The sequence below is a fragment of the Lemur catta genome, chromosome 9 (assembly GCF_020740605.2).
Source record: "Lemur catta isolate mLemCat1 chromosome 9, mLemCat1.pri, whole genome shotgun sequence".
NCBI classification, from domain to species: domain Eukaryota; kingdom Metazoa; phylum Chordata; class Mammalia; order Primates; family Lemuridae; genus Lemur; species Lemur catta.
Genome location: NC_059136.1, coordinates 3,842,190 through 3,863,879, shown reverse-complemented (window position 1 = coordinate 3,863,879; position 21,690 = coordinate 3,842,190). Strand labels below are relative to the sequence as shown.

The window sequence follows — 21,690 nt, the reverse complement described above, 5'->3', positions numbered from 1 at the left end:
ACATGGCAACAGTAATTTTAAAACATATTAATGGTGGCAGAAGACTTTGGAATTAACTATTCAATTGTGAGAGAAACAACAATGAGTGCGTTGATCATTCACAGGCCTCAGCATTTCCAGCCAAACACGAGCCATTTCCTGGTGCCTGGGAGGCCCTGTCCCCTGGACAGATTCCTGGCCAGTGTGTTGGCCAATGGCATTCGCAGCTGTGTTGGGCCAGATGCAGGAGGATTGAAAATAAGTGTTCCACAGGCCCAGAATTCCCTTTCTCATGACTCCCTAATCACACAATGTTATTCACACTTCTCCATACCACACACATGCACTCGTGTGTACACACACACCCATATACACACACACATACATACACCCACATGCTTGAGACTTGTCCTCAAGGCAGGGGTGGCTGTGTTGAGTGCTCAGTTCTTTCTGTAAATCACGTGATCCTTGTCCAAGACCTTTGGCCAAGTTCAGCCCGGGAAATTCTTCTCTGAGCTCGCTGGGATTCTCAGAATCCAAGCTGCTTCCTGCTGGGCCGCGGTCCAACTGGTCTCTGCTGGAGGAAGTAGCGTCTCTCCTTGGGGGGCCCTCAGCCCTAAGCGTACCCTGGGCCTGGAGTCCAGCACAGTGGATGTGGCAGTCACCTCCCAGCCGTGTCCCCTGGGTTAGTCATTCCCGCTTGGCTCCGTCTCCCTCTTAGAAACTTCCCAGCACGTAACCCCCGGCCCAGCCCCACATCCTTCCCGGGCCTGGCTGGCCTGGGAGCACACTCGCACCTTCTTGCGCTGTCGCTCCGCCTCTGGGACAGGCCCCCGCAGGTGCTCACCATTGCTGCCCAGATTCTATCCCTGAGCAAACCCAGGATGAAGGGAGATGTTTTCATGTCCCGAGGGTCTCAAGGTGTCTGACTGACACAGACTGCAGTGCCAGTGGTCAAGAGTGCCAAACTTTGCACACAAAGATCAAACAAGATAAGGTCTGAAGGTGCCGTTGGCTTTGGTAATGAAGGGGTCACCTGTGACCTTAGTGGGCATGATGTTCAGGGGAGGAAATGGGGTGGAATGGCTGGGAGGAGGGAGAGGGGACAGTCCCGGCAGGAGAGATCTGCTGAGCACGAGGCATCCCAGCAGAGACAGGCATGAGGGGCAGAGTGCGGTGGTTCAGGGCGAAGGGATGGCACAAACGGGAAACCAGGGGGCATGTCCAGGGCACAGCCAGGGTTCCAGCCTATCTGGACTTGGAGTCCTTTCTGCTTTTTGGTAATGCTGGTGCTGTGGACCCTGCAGCTATTTTCTCCGAGGAATCTTCCAGCTCTGGGTTTTGTGGTTCGTTGTTGCCTGAGGCTAGTGACAGGACTTAAGCCTTGGGGTCTGGGGACATGGTGGTGGGGGTTGCCCAGACAGCCCTGGGAAGTCATCAAGATCCCTGGCTCAGACCCTCCAGGGAGAGGAGGGAGCAGGGCCTTGTCCTTAGTGGGTTAGTGCCGCCTTCGAGGCCCGTTTCCTGGCAAGGTGATGGCGTTTGCCCGGAGGCTCCCTGAGCACAGCAGTTCTCAGGGTGTGTCCAGATGAGCAGCAGCAGCAGCGTCCGGGACAGCCCCCCAAGAACTGCTGAATCCCAAACTCTATGGTGAGGCTCGATTTCCATTTCTGATAAAGTCTCCAATGCTGCTGCTGGTCCAGGGGCCACACTGAGAACCGCTGGCCTGGAAGAGCCGGACGTTCCTTCTTCCCTGACTCTGGCAGTAGCAGGCCCAGCCGACAAGGCCATTTCCACAAGGCCACGGCCAGCGCTGACTTGGCTCTTCCTTGAAGGGGCTCGTCATAGTCGTGCAGGAGGCTGTGACGAAACCGCAGACCAGGTGTCTCAGAGACGACAGCAAGTTCTTCCTCAGAGTTCTGGAGGCCGGGAGGCTGAGATGAGGGTGCCGGCACGGTCAGGTCCCGGTGAGGGTGTCCCTTTGCTGGTCATAGCTATGTTCTTGTGTCTGTGTCCTCGTGTGGTGGCAAGGTGGGGGAGCTCGCTGGGGCCTCGTTCATCAGGGCGCCCATGGCGTTCATGAGGGCTCCACCCCATGACCTGATCACCTCCCAAAGGCCCCGCCTGCTAATACTGTCACCCTGGGATTAGGTTTGGACAAATGGGTTTGCTGGGACACGAGCATTCAGGCCACTGTGGGGAGGCACGCTACTCCGCAGACAGGGAGCAAGCCTGCAGAACTGCACCCCGCGCAGACCTCGGGGTCACGGCAGGGCCTTGGCAACCTGCCTGGTGGCTGGGAGGTACCTCTGCCTCTTTGCAGGCACGTGACCTTGGGCAGGTGGCCGAGATCTCCCAGCCTCAGGGCGCCCATCTGTGAAGTAGGGACAGTTGCATCCACCTCATGTGTGGATCAGTGAGTCCCCACACATCAGGCACCGGCACAGAGTAAGTAGGCCCTCACAGCAGGCACACAGTAGGGCTTACTGGCACTTCTTTCCCCTCCCAGGGCAGCACCGCCTGGAACCCCCTGCCCTGTGGTTCTGCCGTCTCCCATGCTGCAGGCCCCAGAGGTGTGTCCTGGGCTGTGAGAGCAAACCAGGCCCAGGGACCTCACTTATTGGTAAACATGCCACCTTAGAAAACTGAGGGTCACCTCCGCTACCTTTTATTTCCTTGCCTCCCTAGACACTGAGCACTTAACCTAGAACATAGCTTCTCTTCCACCAAAGTCCCCATCTTGCAGACAGAAAACGCGTTTTTGTTGCTGGGGGGAGAGATTCCCAGTTCTGCAGTGGGGTCCTGCCGTCCCGGGCACCTTCCTTCCTGGCTGGGGCCCGTCTCCGCAGGCCTCCCCGCTGCCCTGGGGTGGCTCTCAGGATCAGCTGGATAGGCAGTCTAGACAGTTAGTGATCCTCTGTGCATCTCGCCCCCAGGGCGAGCAGGGTGATGTCATCACACCCTGTGCTGGGGCTGTTTGCAGCCCAGGCAGCCAGGAGCAGTCGCAGGGCGGGGAGAGGGTTTCTTGGGCCAGTGCCTGAGTTCCCTGTCAGGTGACATGCCCAAGTGCAGTGCAGCTGGTGACAGAGGTGGGGAGTGGAGCAAGCTGAGATGGAGCCTGCAGGTTGGTCTGGGAAGGGAGGGGAAGCACCTTGGCAGTCTTGTTTCTCGTGTCCCGCCACAGCTGCCTGGGCAGAATCTCTGTTCTCATCAGGGACCGTTCTGTCATCCAGATGCATTTTCAACTAGAGCCCAGATTTGCTTGCTCAAGACTTTCTTTTCTTAAAGAATAAAAACAACCCTCCCTCGACCCCAACCCCTCTCCGGCGGTGGCTCCGCTTCTCCCCAGGGCTGGCGTCCTTGCTGTCTCTACCCCTCAGGGCCCAGGCCCTCCTTGGTTGGTGATATCAGCCTCTGTGCCCACCCTCCTCCGACACTGCTCTCACCTAGTGGCCAGCGACCCTTGAGTTGCTACCAAGAGTCCTGCTCGGTCCTTACCTTGCCCGAGATCTCTGATGCCTCCGACTCAGCCCTTCTTGCAAAGCCGCCCAGTGGTTTCCATCAAACCTTTCTCCTGGACGTCTACCTTTTGCAGATTCCTGGCCTCAAGTGATCCTCTCACTTTGGCCACCCAGAGTGCTAGGATTAGAGGGGTTAGCCACCGCGTCCAGCCACTTTCGTGTCCCTCTAATGATATCCCATGCCCATGCAAGGTAACACATAATGCTCCACCTCTTTTTAAATTTTTTAGAGATGTGGTCTCACTGTGTCCCAGGCTGGCCTGGAACTTCTGGGCTGAAGTGATCCTCCCACCTCGGCCTCCCGAGTGCTGAGGCCACAAGCGTGCACCACCACGCCAGCTGCCCCCTGTTTTTCACTCGCATCAGACCACAGCATGCACCCTGTTGTGCCCCTTCCTTCTTTCCTTTTGCTAAAGTATCTTGGAAATCGTTCCCCAAATGCCATAGGGCTTCCTCACTCTTGTCGCCTTTCAGTGGATCATTGTGTGGTTGTACCTAGCTTATTAAACTAGTCCTCCAGCAGAAGAGACTTCAGTTTTTACCAGTTTGTTATTATAAATCAGACCACAGAAAAGAAAAAGCACTAGGGTGGGGCCTTGGGGCTGGGAAGGAGGGAATGGACGTGAAAGAGATTTGAGGGGAGAACTGGTGGATGTTGGGGTCAATGACCAGCAGTGCCGAGCCCGGTGCCAGGTACTGGGTGGCAGGAGGAGGTGCTGGCTGCAGGTGTCACATGAGTCTGCTTCTGAACTTGCTGGCACTGAGTGGACGTGGAACACCGGAACCATGCAGGTCCCTCGGTCAGGCTCGAAGCACACGGGACAGGGGTGAGGGCCGAGGGCCGAGGCCAGGGATTGAGCTCATGAAGGAGGACGGACACTGCAACCCTCACAGCAGCCCTGAGCGGTGGCATCTTACCCCATATCCAGACAAAGAAGCAGGGGTGACAGTGGTGCCTCAGGCCCCTCCCTCCACGGCCCAGGACAGCCTGCAGTGCGGAAGGGCAGGGACAGCCTGGTCATTAGTGAGAGGGGAACAGAGGGGCAGAATTGCCTCAGAGAGGCCCCGTAAGTGAATACCAGGGATTTCATGCTGAATTCAGAGCTGCTTCCTTGACCCTGTGGCGCATCTGCGTGGGCTGTCTGGGGCTCCGGGCCCTGCCTGCCTCTGACCAGGCTGTACACGCCTGTTCCCACAGGTTCTGCCCATCATTGTTTTCTTCGGTTGCGTCATGTCAGTTCTCTGCTACCTGGGCCTCATGCAGTGGGTGATCCTTAAGGTGAGTCCCAGTGTCGGTGACCCCGGCTCTCCCAGAGTCGCCGGCTTCAGGGGTCACACTGTCCCAGAATGCCTTGCACCCAGAGCCTAGCCCCTCCACACAGACCCTGTTCCCCAGACCCTCACCCTCCCAGGGCCCCCCGCTCCCCAGGCCCAAACCCTCCCAGAGCCCCCCGCTCCCCAGGCCCATGCCCTCCCAGAACCCCCTGCTCCCCAGGCCCATGCTCTCCCAGAATCCCCTGCTCCCCAGGCCCATGCTCTCCCAGAGCCCCCTTCTCCCCAGGCCCTCGCCCTCCTAGAACCCCCTGCTCCCCAGGCCCAAACTCTCCCGGAGCCCCCTGCTCCCCAGGCCCAAACCTTCCCAGAGCCCCCCGCTCCCCAGGCCCTCGCCCTCCTAGAGCCCCCCACTCCCCAGGCCCTCGCCCTCCTAGAGCCCCCCACTCCCCAGGCCCACGCCCTCCTAGAGCCCCCTGCTCCCCAGGCCCACGCCCTCCCAGAGCCCCCCGCTCCCCAGGCCCTCGCCCTCCTAGAGACCCCGCTCCCCAGGCCCTCACCCTCCCAGAGCCCCCCGCTCCCCAGGCCCACGCCCTCTCAGAGCCCCCCGCTCCCCAGGCCCACCCCCTCCCAGAGCCCCCCACACCCCCGCACCCGTGTTAGGAGCTCTGCTCTAAGGACTGGAGCTGTGCTAAGGCGGAATGGGTGGCCTGGGAAGTGGAAATCCCCCATCAATGCAGGTGTGGAAGAAGATGAACGGGCCTTCTGGGGACATGTGGTGAGGGGTCCCACACTAGGCTGGGACTTGGAAGGAGGATGTGTCATGTACTTGTACCCGACTCTCTCTGAGTCTGGGGTTTGCCGATGTCAGCCCACAAAGAGCACCTTGCTTCCTTCCAGATTGCCTGGCCGATGCAGGTCACTATGGGCACCATTGCCACTGAGACCCTGAGTGTGGCTGCAAACATCTTTGTGAGCCAGGTGGGTACCACAGCCTCCTGCCCACGTGCTCAGCAGCAGCTTCCCCAGAGAGGATGGACCCCGGGGTCCCCGGAGCTCTGGTTCAGTTTGAGGAGGAGCCATTTGAACCTTCTTCCTGGGTCCCCAAAGGCTGCTGCCCCAGCGATGCTCCATTTGGGGGACCCATTTGCCTGGGTCATGCAAGGTAGGATGCCATCTCTCAGGCACCTCCTACCATTCTAGCTGCCTCATCAGCCTAAGGACTCCCAAAGCCTACAGATGCAGTCCCATCGCTCATTTCATACACAGGGAAACTGAGGCTCTGAGGTGGCAATGAGTTGGCCAAGGTCCCACAACCACAAGCCAGAACTTAGAGTCCCCGTTTTCTCTTTCCCGGCCAGAGTTTCTTCCACCACATCATTTTGTCTTGTCTTTCCTCTGTCTTTCTGAAAATGCAGTTTCCAAGTAAATGTGGCTCTGAAGACACCGTCAGCCCTGAGTCCCTTTCAGAAGGCTCGACCCTCCTGAGGGTCAGCCTCTGCAGAGCGTTCCAGTTTCTGTCCTGGCCCATCGGCCTGACGTTCTAGTGGCTAAGAGACAGACTTACCACAAGATGCCATATTACAATGGACAGCTTAGGAAACTTTGGAGAATATTTGCATGTCTTTTAAAGTTAAATTTTTTTTTTTTGCTTCTGTTTTAGAGATTGGATCTCACTCTGTTTTTTTGTAGACATGGGGTCTTGCTCTGCTGCCCAGTCTGATCTTGAACTCTTGGGCTGGAGTGATCCTCTCACCTAGGCCTCCCAAGGTGCTGAGACTGTAGGCCTGAGTCACTGCAGCCAGCCCATCGGCATCTTTTTTGTTATGATGCAAGTGTGTCAATTTCAAAGGGATTTTGGTGGTTTTTGTTTTTGTTTTTGTTTTTATTTTTAGCCAATTAAGACAGATGTGCTCTCAGATTACTTACCCAAAACTCCCTTAAGGCAAACCAAAAGGATATTAAAATACGACAGCACTTATTTTGTGTGAAAAGCTGAATGTGCTCAGTGTTTCTTGCTGGGAACATACGTAGGTGAATGTGACACTGGGTGACGTGAAGACCTCCCAGGGGAACCTAACTCTGGACAAGTTGTTGGTCAAGCTGACCTAGACCCGGGTCTTCACTGCATCTCCCAAGGGGAGGCCCTGGGGAGCCTTCGTGAAGCAGCGGCGTCATGTGAGCCTCAAATGCCGAGGCCAGGCCCGCTGTCCTCCCACACGCACCCCTCCCCGGGCTGCAGCGCCCCAGGGCTTCCCAGCCTACTGTCCAGGTCTGCAGCCCTCGCCCCTGTGCTGCACTCTCCACTGCCATGGCCGCCTGGCTCCTGCCCCTCCTCTCCGATATCTAAGGGGCATCTCGCGTTTGATACACTCAGTCCAAGCAGACAGAAGCTGCCTTCTCTCCTCCCACCTGCACCTCTCCAAGTCCTTCCCTTCTCAGGAAATGCTAGCACCTTCCATGCGGTTGTTCAGACAGACCTCAAATGGCCACTTGCCTTCCTCTGCCTCCCTGGCTCCCTGCATCCCCTGAGTCCAGCAGCGCTGCCTCCAGGTGGCCTCCACAGCGCCCTGCCACCCTGCTCCCTCTTCTCCCTGCTTCCAATCCCGCCCCTGCTGTCTGTCCTGACCCTTCAAACACACAGAGCAGATGGCGCCACTCCCCACTGGAACCAGTCCACTCCTCACCTGCTTCCCAGCCCTGCCGGGGTCCTGCCCTCCTCTGCCTCCACGGGACCCGCGCCCAGTCACCCGTGTGTCTGCGGCAGACTCGCAGGCCTGCTGAGCTCCTCACCTCGCTGCGCGGATTCCTGCCTCGGGCCTCTGCTCTTCACTCTGCCTGGGTGCTGTGCCCCCAAATCCTGCGGTTGCTCCTTCAGCTCTCAGCTGACCCGGACCCAGGGTCACCTCCCCGGGGAGCCCCTTGCTGATTACTCAATTTGAAATGCTCCTGAAGCGCTAGGCGTTCTCTGTCATGTATCCTCTTAGCTTTTATTAATGTCACCATCTAAAGTGCCACCGCTTATCTACTTGGTCCCTTGCTGATGATCCATGTCCCCACCACCTGCTTAAGCCCCTCCCACCCTCCTGGGCTCCCAGGCTAGAAACTGCACAGGGCAGGGACTTGGTCTTGTTCACCTGGTACCCTTTTCCTCTGGAGCAGTGCCTGGAACACAGTAGGTGCTCAATAACTATGCTTTGAGTGAACAGTGAGGGCCAGGCTGCCCAGTGCTCTGAAGCGAACACACCATCTAACGTCCCAGCGCCTTGCTTTTGGGCCACCCCCAGGGCTTCCTTACAGCTCAGGCCTGGCACCTGCTTCCCACCCATGTGCGGAGCAGGGCTCATTCTCTGAGCCTCTCGGAGCCTCCGTGTGCTTTGCTTGGAAGTGGGGGTGACTGTTCCTCTCTGAGAAGGTTGTGAGCGACGGTGGGCAGGTGCTTCGTGGTTGCTGGCACATGACAGGCTGTGGGCACAGTGTCACTGTGACCTGTCCACTCCTGGGGCAGGGGGCAGTGGAGGGAGTGCCCAACCACTCCAGCTCTGCTTGTCTGACATCTTTCCTCTTTGCAGACCGAGGTTCCTCTACTGCTCCGGCCCTACTTGGCAGACATGACACTCTCTGAAATCCATGTTGTCCTGACCGGAGGCTACTCCACCATTGCTGGCAGCCTGCTGGGCGTCTATATCTCCTTTGGGGTAGGTAGAGGCTCCTTCTGCTTGACTGTGCCCAGGACCTGAAACCCACCTTCGTGGGAGCCCAACACAGCTCCGGCCAGAGCAGCCCTGGGGTCTCTCTGAGCCTGGAGCCCGGGCTGCTGTGCTGGGGAGAGGAGAGGCGTCCCCTGGGCAAGGCAGGCCTGGAGGCTGCACCATTTGCTCAGGCTTCTCCCATGGCCACTGGGGGAAAGACTCCCAGTATTCCATGTACGGAGTGCCTGCTACGTACCAGGCAGTGTGCTAGTTGTTTTAATATCCCCATTTCAAAGATGAGGAAATTGAGGCGTAGAGAATAAGTGAGAAACCCAATGCCAGGATCTGAGCCCAGATCTGTGTGACCCCAAAACTCATGCTCACTTCTCCACAGTCCCACACCCAGGCTGTCCCTGGAGAGATACCCTACTCCTTCCCTGCTGCTCCCCCACACTATCTGGGCTCACGTCCTTCCTCTGTTCCTACATTATTGCTGGTGCAGCTACTGATCACCTGCACTTGTAGGTCAAATAACAGCGGTGTGACCCGGGCGCTTAGACCAGTCACAGTCCTCCTCCTGCGCCACAGGCAGAGGAACCTGCTGTGGATCCCGGTGCCTTATACTTCCTTGTGCTTCCACCAGCAGATCCTCAAAGATGGTGGGTTTTTCCTTAACTGTCAAAGCAATCCTCAGTTGTTGCAAAAGTGACAGTTGAAAATCTCTTTCTTAACCCCACTTCCCACGAGTAACTGCTTTTAACAGCTTAGAGCAGTGGTTCTCAAAGTGTGGTCCGTGGACTAGCACCATCGGCTCACCTGAGAACTTGCTAGAAATGCAGAGTCTCAGCCCATCCCAGACCTGCACAATCAGAAACACAGGTTTGGGGCCTGACATACTGATGGTCGCTCGATCTGAGACCCACTGACTTAAAAATATGTCATTCCAGAGCTTTCTGTGTGGCCATCTAAGTGCATACACCTGAACGCAGACGCTTCCTTTCTTTTTCATAAAAGATGAGGTAATTCTACCCATACTTTTCTGCAACTTGCTCTTTTCTTGTAACATTCTGGGCAAGACACAAAATCCAGAGGGACAAAAGAAATAGTCGACAGAGCTGACTAATGTAAATGAAAAACGTGATTTGGCGGAAAGTCACCATTTAAAAAGTTATTGATCAGGAGAAAATATTTCATAAATTATGAAAACATATTCAAGCTCACTGATCAAAGAAATTAAAACAATAATATATTTATGTCTTCTAAATGATATGCAATACTCTATGTGCCTCTAAATGGCCAGGGGGTAGGGTACTCACCCACTCATGGTGGGAGTTTAATTTGCTATAACCTTTTTGGAGAAAATCTATCCATCAAATTTTTAAAACTTTTTAAATTACATTTTATTTTTTGTACATGTATCAGTCAATTTAAAAATACTCCTTCCCTCTGATCCAGTGAGGAATATTATGATACAGAAATGTCCTCACAAGTGTTAAAGCAATGTAAAATTTTGACATTATTTGTAACTGTGAACAAAGAAAGCCGGAATGTTCCACAGGTTGGGGATGACTGGGGTGAGTTACTCCACGTGTGGCAATGCCACTGAGCCCAGGAGCGAGGACACCTGGTTTGCAGAGAGACCCTGAGCTGCCTGTGCCTGTCCCCCAGGCTCTCCTGATGCTGCATGTGTATGGGTGGGGGGACCACAGAACAACTGCGCTGTCCCCTTCTCTGGTCCCGAACTATACCTGTCTCTCATCTCTGTCCCTGGCGGTGGCCGAGGAATGGGTAAGAGGACAAGCCAGGCTGCCCTTCAGTCTAATCTTCACTCAGGACGCCTGGGCCACACCAAGATGCTCAGCTCCACTCCCCACAGAGCTGCCTGGGCAGAGCTGGTGGCTGTGTGACTTTTCAAGAAGGGCCCCTTGCACGCTGGGACTTTGGTTTCTGGCCAAGCACCCGAGACTGTCATCTGCTTTGCACCTTGTGTCACTGAGGCCCGGGAAGGGCTCCTCAGAGCTGGTGCAGCCCCCACCCACCCATTGCCAGTTGTCTTGGGAAGGAATTTGATGTTTCAGAAATTGAAACCCAAAACTTTCTTCCTGAAACTTTTTCATGGTAGGACATTGGGGAAGGCGATGCCATAATATTTTCAGGACTTAGGACCTTTAAATGTTTTAACCTTGCTTTGGTCCCTAGAGTTATGAAAAGAATACCTCTGGTGTTCTCCTGGTGCAAAAGCGTCACTGCGGCTCCCAGCCATTGCTTAAAACCAAAATACTGGAAGAACGTTTTCCCTTTCTACGCTCTGGCTTTATACCCAGCCTCCTTCTTTTTTTTTTTTTTTTTTTGAGACAGAGTCTCGCTTTGTCACCCAGGCTAGAGTGAGTGCCGTGGCATCAGCCTAGCTCACAGCAACCTCAAACTCCTGGGCTTAAGCGATCCTACTGCCTCAGCCTCCCGAGTAGCTGGGACTACAGGCATGTGCCACCATGCCCGGCTAATTTTTTCTATATAGATTTTTAGCTGTCCAAATCATTTCTTTCTATTTTTGGTAGAGACAGGGTCTCACTCTTGCTCAGGCTGGTCTCGAACTCCTGACCTCGAGCGATCCACCCGCCTCGGCCTCCCAGAGTGCTAGGATTACAGGCGTGAGCCACCGCGCCCGGCCCCAGCCTCCTTCCTTCCCTTTCTCAGGCCACAGTCCAGGCCCAGCCCTGGGTAATCTGGCCTCCCCAGGGACAGAGCCTGGGAACCTACTTCCCTTTAGCTGCAGGGAATGTGCAGGTGGCCAGGGTCGGTTGTGTGCCCTTGGGCCTGCAGTCACAGCCTCTGGTTTGGAAGCCCCAGGCTACAACAGAGCTGGCTCAGGGGGAGAGCCTGGAATAGGTCTTCCTCCCCTCCTCCCTTTTCCCCTCCTCCCATCTTCTCCCCTCCTCCCATCTTCTCCTCCTCCCATCTTCCCCTCCTCCCATCTTCCCCTCCTCCCCTCCTCCCATCTTCCCCTCCTCCCCTCCTCCCATCTTCCCCTCCTCCCCCCCTCCCCTCCATCTTCCTCTCCTCCCCTCCTCCCATCTTCCTCTCCTCCCCTCCTCTCTCCCTTCCCTCCTACCCCTGGACCTGGCACTCTCCAGTCTATGGAGAAGCTCTCTTCTGCCCCCTCTGGGCTGTTAGCCGCCACTGCAGCATCTGCCTTCCCCCCCTCTCCCCTCTGTTCTTTAACTCCAGCCCAGTCAGGTCCTCAGTATCCTTGGCTCCGCCCTCAGCCCCCTTATCCCAGAAGAGTCCCTCTTGCTGTTTCCTCCAAGCCCCCATATACTTAAGACCTTTCTCTCTGTTGTTCAGCCTCTGGCTCCCTTTGCCCCGCGCCCCTCCTATTGCTGATACACGGACATTTCTAGACCTGCGCTGTTGCCACAGTAGCCACCGACCACACGTGGCTGTTAAGTACTTGAACTGTGACATGCACTGAGACTTAGTGCAGGAAAAAGATTGAGATTTTATTAATAATTTTATATTGATTGCACAGGTGGAAAGAAAATACTTTGGATATATTGGATAAATAAAACATTAAAACTAACAGGCTGGCACAGTGGCTCACACATATAATCCTAGCACTCTGGGAGGCTGAGGTGGGAGAATAATTTTGGCAGGGGTTCAAGACCAGCCTGAGCAACATAGAGAGACCCCGTCTCTACAAAAAATAGAAATATCATCCAGGCGTGGTGCTTGAGCCTGGAGTCCCAGCTCCTCGGGAGGCTGAGGCAGCAGGATCCCTTCAGCCCAGGCGTTTGAGGTTGCAGTGAGCTATGGTGACGCCACTGCACTCTAGCCAGGGTGACAGAGTGAGACCCTGTCTCCAGAAAAATAAATAAATAATTTATCCTGTTCCTGTTTATGTTTTAAGATATGGCTACTGTAATAGAAAATTTTACATTATGGATGTGTTTCCCATAATATTTGCATTGGGCAATGCTGGTCTAGGCCTCCCCCCAGGTCCGTGCCTCCAGGGGTCACAGCTGAACCCTTTCATTGCGACTCCCACACACAGCTGCACCCACACCGTCCTTCCCCAAGGCTCTAAAGTAGGCAACGGCTCCCCTGGTAACCCCTAGAGACTGGCCCCTCTGCCGGCTCAGGGACCCCATGAGAGGAGACCCAGATGTGAGCCTCAAGCTGCGAACACAGGCTGGGCAGGGTGACACTGAGCACTTGGCCACCCATGTTCCTCCAGGAATTGTGCACAGGGCCTGTGAGACCCCGCGCAGGGTCCAGTGAGAGTCTACAGCTTAGTGTCCCCATCTGTACAACGGGCAGAGTCACTGCCCACTGCATGGCCGGGCAGGGATTAAATACAGTAACATGCGGAGGATGCCTCACGTGGAGGTGAAGGAGCGAAAACTCTTTCCTGACACGTTGGGGTCAGAAATCTGTCCTTCTGAAACTGTCCATTTAATGCTTTGCAGTTGTCTGGATTTACTCCCTTTCTCAGCAGAGATCCTTTAGAAAATTTAAGTGGGGCGCTCTTACCCTTGACCCCTGTCCACATGGGACACCTTTGGGTCAGAGAGAGGAGGGCCGTGGCAGGAGTGGGCCCTCGGGTGGCAGGACAGAAGGCATTCCTGACCGGGTGCCTGGAGGCAGGGCTGGGGGATGTCACGGCCTTGCAGAGTAGCTGGCAGTGGGGAGGCTGGGTGGGGGCTGACCCAGCACCCAGGGAGCCCCGCCTGTGCGGGACTCAGCCCTTTCCACAGGGAGCAGGAAACAACCGGCTGCTGCATTTGAGGCTGTGGCCACCACTGGCCCACTCAGAGGACAGTGTCCAGGAATGTGACAACTGCAGAGTATGTTCCCCGCTGGGACCCAAGTTTACAAACCAGACGTAATCTACAAGCCAGAGGAAGGGGCAGAGTCCTGGCTGGTGGAGGGAAAAGTCCCAAGATTCGGGTGTGGTACTGTCCTCACTGGAGCTGGGCCACGGAGGAGGGAGGTGAAGTCCCAACGCCCAGCCCAGACAGTGCAGAGAGGACACTGCCCCCAGCGGGGCTTCATCCCGCAGGGAGCAGGACCCGGGGCCCGCACACCTGTCAGGCTGTCGCTGGTTCTTGTCCACGTTTTAAGGAATTTCTGTTTGTCATGGAAAAGAACAACTGGGGTTTAGAAGAAGAAGAAGGACGATCCACGGGTTTCAGAGCCTGGGAGCGTTTCCCGCCTGGCTTCCCATTGGCAGGTGCTGGTACGTCCCTGGGGTGACAACGGGGTGTCTCTCTGGCTTCTGCCTTTGCTTTTATCAGCCTGATCATGGACTTCAACGTCCCTCCTCCTCCTTCACCTTTTTATTTGAAATTTGAGAATGAGGTTGGCTTACTGTAGACAATAAGGAGAACAAGTCTATTTTACAATCATGAAAAGGATATTGAGGGTATTTTGAAAGATACTGAAAAGCAGAAAGGAAAGAAAATCACCATGGACCCGGTACCAGGGACAGCTAGTGCACTGACATTCCGGGGTATTCTTTCTGCTCTTCTTTCCGTGCATCGCTGGGGTTTGTTTTCTCCCCCGTCGTCTTGGTTATTCTCTGCGTGCGACTGTGTGGGCACATGCCTGTGGTATCACGAGACTTTGAGAACCATCATTTTCAGTGGCAGCGTGACAGCGTGTGGCCATTGTCCTGTTGTTAGATGTTTGAGTTCGTTCAAATTTCCCCACTCAGTAAATGACACAGTGGTGGGGAAAGTTAAAGTGTCGCATCTACCTCTGTGGAAGAGAACAGGGAAGCAAAGTGCTTGGGGTCACAGTGAGGATGAAAATTCAGGAGGGAGAATGCTGGGGGGCGGTCCTGGAGGCTGACCCAGGGCCAAAGGATGGCTGTTGTAGGCGGCAGATTTCCTGGGAAACAGTTCTCGAACTACAGGAGCGGTGTCATGCACTGCCTTGAGGTGGTGAGTTCCCCGTCACAGTGAGCATTCAAAGTGAATCCTATAGAGGGAGTACAATTCCTGCACTAGGACATGACCTACGCTAAGGTTGAATTGGGTTACCTCTTAAATCCATCTCAACTATCAGTTCTGGAGCTTTGTTGAAAACCATCACAAAACCCTCAGCAAACAGAGAAACTCAGCTAATGCGGATTAGTGATAAAGACAGCTAAAAAACTTCCTAAAAAGGAAGGAAGAAACTTGAGCTTGGAGCCAAAAAATGTGATGGGTTCTAACGCCTTCTCTTCTTTTTTTTTGGGCAAGTCGTATTTAATCCGTTGGAGCTTCAGTTTCCTCATCTGTAAAATGGGGATAGCAGCACTTGCCCTACCTAACTTAGGGAAGCTCTGGGAGGAAGTACGAGTCCTGTACATACAGCCTGTGACCCTCTGTGCACAAAAGGTATTGTTATTAGCAATGATGATAGCAGTAATGACAACAAGGACATACCAGTGGGGAGACTACACATTTCCCCCTGCCAACCTGGGCCTCAGTCCTTGGCCCCCATCATTTCTCTGACCGTCCGCCTGTCACCCCCACCCTCACTCTTGCAGATCGATGCCGCCTCATTGATTGCTGCGTCTGTGATGGCTGCCCCTTGTGCTTTGGCCCTCTCCAAGCTGGTCTACCCGGAGGTGGAGGAGTGCAAGTTTAAGAGTGAGAAAGGAGTGAAACTGACCTACGGGTGAGCGCAGCAGGAGGGCCTGCAGATGCAGGGGTGGTGTCGGGGGGAGCACAGGCTCAGGGTCCTGTTCTCTCTGCCCATCACTGTCCTCCACCAGCCCAGGCCCACCTGTCCTCTTCCGCTGCCCTGGTTGTGCCTGAGTCCATTCTCTGATGCTTATAAGAGAATACCTGAAACTGGGTCATTTATGAGCCAGGGGAATTCATTTCTTACATTTATGGAGGCTGAGAAGTCCAAAGTCAAGGGGCTGCATTTGCTGAGAGCCTTCTTGCTGTCAGGGACTCTGCAGAGTGCTGAGATGGTGCAGGGCATCGTGTAGTGAGGGGACTGAGTGTGCTACCTGCTAGCTCAGGTCACTCTTTCTCTTCTTATGAAGCCACCAGTGCCACTCCCCTGATAACCCATTGATCCAAAATCAGTGTCAGTCCCCATGACCCAATCATCTCTCAAAGCCCCCACCTCTCCATACTGCCCCATTGGGGGTTAAGTTTTGACACGAGTTGCAGAGGGAACAAACATTCAAAGCACAGTGCTTGCAAACATGCAGACTCTCCTTCTCACGTGTTAATCTCCACTGTCTGACCAGCAGGAAACAGCAGACTGGTCCAGGCTTGGGAGTGAGGCCTGGATTTGGGGGTGTGGCCTGGGGCCTGTGTATGTATGTCACGAAAAGGTTTCATGCCACCTCCTCCACATGCCTGAGCCCTGACCACCAGGTGTCAACCACATGTTGACGTATTTCGCACTCTTTGATTTCACTTACTTCCTAACATCTCTTCATCACAGTCTTAACCAGTGTTGTGTAACATTTAATTCTTAAAAAATGTTGAAAACGCACCCTATGGACAAATGTGCTTGGGGACACAGTGGGCAACCCCAATGTCACAACGTCCTGAGGCTCCAGGGCAGTGCTGTCCCATGGAAAGAGAACATGAGCTGCATCTGTCATCTTCAATTTCCTCGAGCTGTCTTTTAAAAACCACAAAGAGGGCCAGGTGAGGTGGGTCACATCTGTAATCCTTGCACTCTGGGAGGTCCAGGCTGAAGGATCACTTGAGCTCAGGAGTTCTAGACCAGCCTGAGCAAGAGCAAGACCCCATCTTTACTAACAATGGAAAAATTAGCCAGGCATGGTAGCACAGGCCTGTAGTACCAGGTACTTGGGAGGCAGAGGCAAGAGGATCACTTGAGCTCAAGAGTTTGAGGTTGCAGTGAGCTGTGATGACTTCACTGTACTCTACACATGTCAACAGAGCCAGACCCTGTCTCAAAATAAAAAAAAAAGAAAAAAAGGAAAGAACAGAAAGGACAAAAATATAAACAAAATATTCTAATGCTGAAATGTTAACTAAACTCTTTGTCCTTTTTTTGGTCACAGGGTCTCAAAAGAAGGACAAAGAAATGGGGGATTTTAATAAGATATTTTACTTAAGCCAACATACCCAAAATATTCTCGTTTCAACATAAAAAATTTATATTTCAATCAATGTGAAAGTTCTTGAAATAGTTTGCATTGGTTCATACTAAATCCCCAAAGTCTGGTGTGTGTCTTACATTTATAGCACAAGTCAGTTTGACCCAGCCTCCCTTCACGTGGTCAAAAGCCACATATGGCTAATGGCTTCCGTGTGGGCCAGCGCCGTGCTAGAAACCTGAGTGTCATCCCAGTGCTTTGACCATCCCCTCTCTTGCGCTCTGAGTCTCAGAGGGAAAACAAGGGACCTCTGGCTCTGAAATGCTCTGTCCAAGCTTTCTCCTTGAGCCTGTAGGATGGGGACCCTTGCCATTTGTGGGGACAGGCCAATAATGATCACTTTTGACCCCAACAACAGGGATGCTCAGAACCTCATGGAAGCAGTCAGCAGTGGGGCCACCATCGCAGTGAAAGTGGTCACCAACATTATTGCCAACCTGATTGCGTACCTCGCTGTGCTGGCCTTCATCAACGCTGTCCTCTCCTGGCTGGGAAACATGGTGGACATCGACGGGCTCAGCTTCCAGGTGTGGGTCCAGCCAGCCCGCTCAGCCTGTGGAGGGGATGGCCTCGGGTGGGCAGTGGGCAGTGGCCTGGGCCCAGCACAGGGTCCCAGCCATGCTTCTTGTCCTCACGCCCTAGCTCATCTGCTCCTACATCCTGCGGCCTGTGGCCTTCCTGATGGGCGTGGCCTGGGAGGACTGCCCCGTCGTGGCTGAGCTGCTGGGGATGAAGCTGTTTGTGAACGAGTTTGTGGCCTATCAGGAACTGTCCACATACAAGCAGCGCCGCCTGGCAGGGGCTGAGGAGTGGGTTGGCACCAGGAAGCAATGGATCTCTGTGAGTGTCTGCGTCCCCCCCTGCAGCCTGGCTCCCTGGGCCTGGCTGAGACACACTGAAGTGGCACTTAACCTGCCACATCCTATGGTCCTGGGAAACAGGATGGCTTCAGGCTTTGCTGCCATCTCTCTTGGGGCCTCTCAGGAGGCCGAGGTGCAGGTGTGAAGAAAGAGCCTTGTTTGAGATAGCTGAGATCTAGGTCTACATGGGCCACCCGCTGTGGCGTTGGGCCAGCCGCTGTGCCTTGCCCCTGCAGTTGGAACACAAGGGGCAGTACCTGCCACAGTACCCGAAGGCGTAAGCGTGAGCTTCCCATGAGCCGGGAGAGGGAGCGAGACAGGCAGAGCTCACCATCCCCTCCCCTGCTAACATACTGCGTGCAGTCCAGGGCTTGGCTCTTCGGTTAAAATTTATTCTAACAAGCCTCCGAAGCTCCATAAAATTAACCATTCTAAATGAATGCAATCTCAAGTAACATTACTGAGAATGAAAAAATTATCTGTAACCTCACATCAGAAAATAACAACTGTAGTTCTCCCCCTTTTCTTCTATTCTTTTGAAGAGACGTTTACATTGTTGCTGTTAGAGCATCCACACTGGGGTGTGGCCAGCTCTGTTTTTTACTTACTGTTATAAACTAAGCATCATTTTCCACATATGTGACCTAACACATTTAACATGTCCCTGCTGTTGGGCCATTCAGGTCAACTCCATCATTTGACCATTATCCACCGTGTTGAAATGAACATCCTTGTGCGTAGAACTTTTCCCTTTTCCTGGATCATTTCCTCAGGAGGTGTCCCGGATGTGGGCTGCTTGAGTCACACAGGAGTCCTCTGCGGTTGCTGCCGGGAGCCTCCCCAAAGGGTGGCAGCAGCTGAAGCCATCAGCTGAAATGACAGGCCCCGGCCGTGCCGCGAGCATTTGCTTCACCACACACCAAACAGCTTTCAGTAGCCTCTTTACAAAAACAGGTTTTCTACTTTAATGAGCAAATAATAGCTCATTGTATTAATTCGCATTACTTGGGTGACTGGAAACTTTTAACGGGAAATATTTTTCTTGCCATTTTGATTATTTTTAATGATAAAGAAATGTAGTCTTTAGTTAAAAAATAGTCTGTGTGAAGTAAAAAACACAAGTTTCTCCTCGCTCCTTGCCCTCAGCCCTGGTCTCACCCCTTCCTCCGAGGTAATAGCAGGCACGGCCCCTGGGGGTCTTTTTTATGAACGTAGCTCCTTCAGCAGGTGTCTGTGGAGACCACTTAGGCGCTGGGCACCGGGACGACAGGGGCAGTTAGGTGGACACAGTGGCTCCCGCCTCTAGTCGTGGCACTTCGGGAGGCTGAGGCAGGCAGATCACTTGAGCCCAGGAGCTTGATGTTGCTGTGACCTATGATGACACCCACTGCACTCTAGCCTGAGTGACAGAACAAGATCCTGTCATTAAAAAAAAAAAAGAAAAGTAAAGAAAAGAAAAGGCAAAAGGTGGAGGCGGGTAATCAGACAGACATGGTCTCTGCTCTCATGGAACTTATGTCTAGTGAGAGACACAGATAGTATAAGAAAGTAATAAAAAATAAATATCCACAATTTATGGTAAGTTCTATGAAGAAAACAACAAGAAAAAGGAGAGAAGTGTTTTCCTTGGCTGCTCTGGTCAGAAGAGGCCTCCTTCACGTGTGGCATTTAGGCTAAGACTTGGAGGAAGGAAACAGGGCCAGCCAGGAGCAGCTGGGAAGAACATTCCAGACAAAGGAAGAGGCCTGTGCAAAGGCCCTGAGGTTGCAAAGCACGTGGTCTGTTTAGGGAACAGAGAGGGGATAAGCACAGCTAGAGCAGGGGTGATTGTAAAAGAGAGTGGCAGAGGAGCAGGAAGTTACTGAGGATTGGACAGTTTGCATGTTAAGATCACTCGGGCTGCTGTAGGGAGCCCAGCTGTAGGTGAGCAGGCTGGGATACAGGTGCCTTAATACTTTCCCAGTAATATTTATATAAACTCTTTGTTATAAAAACATTAGGCCTTTTCTGTTATATTTCCCGCTTGCATATTTCCTAGTCTTTTCTTTTTTTCCCCCTTCATTTTGTAAACAGGGATTGGTTTTTGTTTTTAAAGATGGAATCTCTCATGCATCTGCCTGTCAGCCTTGCGCAGGGGCCGTGCTAACCTGCTCTGTGTCGTTCCGGGTTTAGTTCATGTGTTGCTGACGTGAGCACAGGGATATATTTTACACCAAAGCTTTTCTGTTGTGATTTCTTCCATTATTTCTAAACTTAGACAGTTATTTGATAAGCCTTAAAGTCCTGAGACTATATGATGTTCTTAGGGCCAGGAGACTTGGAGTCAGACAGGGCTGAGTTCATATTCTCACACAGCCACCTTCTTGCTGTGTGAACTGCCTCAGTTCCGTAAGCTTTCCCCTGAGCATCACTTGGCTCCTCTCCAAAACAAGAGCAATAATACTACCTTTTAACAACAGTAATTATCTATATTTTCTAATGTTATATGTTTGAAATATTAATATTTATCTGCTTTGATGATGTACAATTAATGTATATGGTCTGAGGTATGGACCTAAACCAATTTTTTTTCCAAATTTTTTCATTTTGGCTCTTAAGACTAATTTCTGGGACATTAAAACAACTGTTCAGAATGACAGGTAAGACCCGCCTTACTCAAACACGTGCTCTATGCCTGGCCTTTCCCAAACATGAGATGAGCCTTACGACAGCCCTGCCCAGCAAGGACTATCATTCCCGCACTCCAGATGGAGAAGCGAAACCTTTAAAAGTCTATTGACTTGCTTGAGGTGATACTTGGTGGCATAAGCCTGGATGCCAGGTTGGCTGGGCTCCAAGTCCCTTGCTCTGTCCAGCAGGCCACACTCCCCCACTCCTGGCATGACAGCACAGCAAGCAGAAGCGCAGGGCTACAGTGTTGGAGACAGAGCTTAGTAGGGCCAGAGTGAGAGGACTGAGCGAGGCAGTCACATCCAGACAGGCTGGTGATGAAGATGAAGGGGTTGAAGGACAGGTGGGAGAGGTGGGAGTGGGGGACCTGGGTGGGCACAGCACAGAGAGCTCGAAGGGCAGGGACATGTAGGATGTGGGTGAAATTAAGGCCAGAGAGCCTGGGTGGTGTGGGGGTGCCCGTCCCCCTCTGAGGGAGCCCCTCCCTGTTCATCTGTGTATTTCAGGTCAGAGCAGAAACCCTCACGACGTTTGCCCTCTGTGGGTTTGCCAACTTCAGCTCCATCGGGATCATGCTGGGAGGCCTGAGTGAGTCCCCTCCCCCGTGTCCTGGAGAGTTGGGGGCCTGAACTCGCTGGTACCTGTGGGGCTCAGCTGTCTTGCCTGTCCAAGGCAGGGCCTGCACAAAGCCGCCACGGAGGTTCGTCCCAGCCCATGTTCTCCGCGGCTGGGGGTCGCCCAGGAGGTCAGCACCTTGGCCTTGCAGGCCAAGCCTGGCTCAGGACAGGAGGTGTGGTGCTGGCTTGTCCCCCGAGGCTTTGGCCTGCCTTCCCCACAGCTGCAGTGGGCAGGAGGCTCTGCTCCGTCCTCAGCTCTTTACAAATAGCATGTCCACTCCTCACGGCCACCTGCCTGGTGGCGTAATCATGCCATTTTGCAGAGAGGAAACTGAGTCTTGGAGAAGTGAAGTGATGGCCCAAGCTAGTCAGTGGCTGAGCCTGTGTTTAATCCCAGGTCTGCCTGACTCCAAACTCAGGTTTGTTCCTGCACCTGCCACTAATGGCACGTGGGGCATCACCTAGGGGTCAGAGCCAGGCCAGAATAGCTCCCAAACTCAGCAAGTGGCCAGGAGGACATCGTCTGTCCCTCTGGCCACCCAGAAGCAGAAGGGAGGTCAGCAGACATAGCCAGAGCCACAGAACGTGGGCAGAGAGGTACGTGGCTTCCTCGGCCCAAGCACTCTGTTGCTTTGCAGCCTCCATGGTCCCCCAACGGAGGAGCGACATCTCCCGGATCGTGCTCCGGGCGCTCTTGACAGGCACCTGTGTGAACCTAGTCAACGCCTGCGTGGCAGGTGAGTGCAGCCTGGCAGGCGCAGCACCTGGGACCGTGATTTTCTAGGGGGGCTCTGCTCACCAGCTGCTCTCCCTCGCAGGCATCCTCTACGTACCCAGGGGGGCCGAGGTCGACTGCGTGTCCCTGCTAAACACAACCCTCAGCAGCACTAGCTTTGAGGTGTACCAGTGCTGCCGCCAGGCCTTCCAGAGGTGAGGGCCAGG

The 21,690-nt window shown here is 53.8% G+C and overlaps 1 protein-coding gene and 1 non-coding gene across 3 annotated transcripts in view; one reads left to right on the top strand and one right to left on the bottom strand.

The window, feature by feature from the left end:
• The window catches only part of LOC123645092 (sodium/nucleoside cotransporter 1-like), an 84,770-nt gene that overhangs the window by 60,907 nt on the left and 2,173 nt on the right, over window positions 1-21,690 (top strand). For both annotated transcript variants that reach the window (XM_045561628.1, XM_045561627.1), the window contains exons 9-17: window positions 4,699-4,779; window positions 5,673-5,753; window positions 8,345-8,470; window positions 14,997-15,127; window positions 16,960-17,128; window positions 17,244-17,441; window positions 20,638-20,719; window positions 21,387-21,485; window positions 21,567-21,678. In XM_045561628.1, the coding sequence (XP_045417584.1) occupies window positions 4,699-4,779; window positions 5,673-5,753; window positions 8,345-8,470; window positions 14,997-15,127; window positions 16,960-17,128; window positions 17,244-17,441; window positions 20,638-20,719; window positions 21,387-21,485; window positions 21,567-21,678 (1,079 nt within the window). The remainder of the gene's footprint in view (window positions 1-4,698; window positions 4,780-5,672; window positions 5,754-8,344; window positions 8,471-14,996; window positions 15,128-16,959; window positions 17,129-17,243; window positions 17,442-20,637; window positions 20,720-21,386; window positions 21,486-21,566; window positions 21,679-21,690) is intronic.
• Window positions 19,551-19,657, bottom strand: LOC123645331. Its single transcript, XR_006737521.1, has one exon. It is a non-coding gene; the product is annotated as a U6 spliceosomal RNA (small nuclear RNA).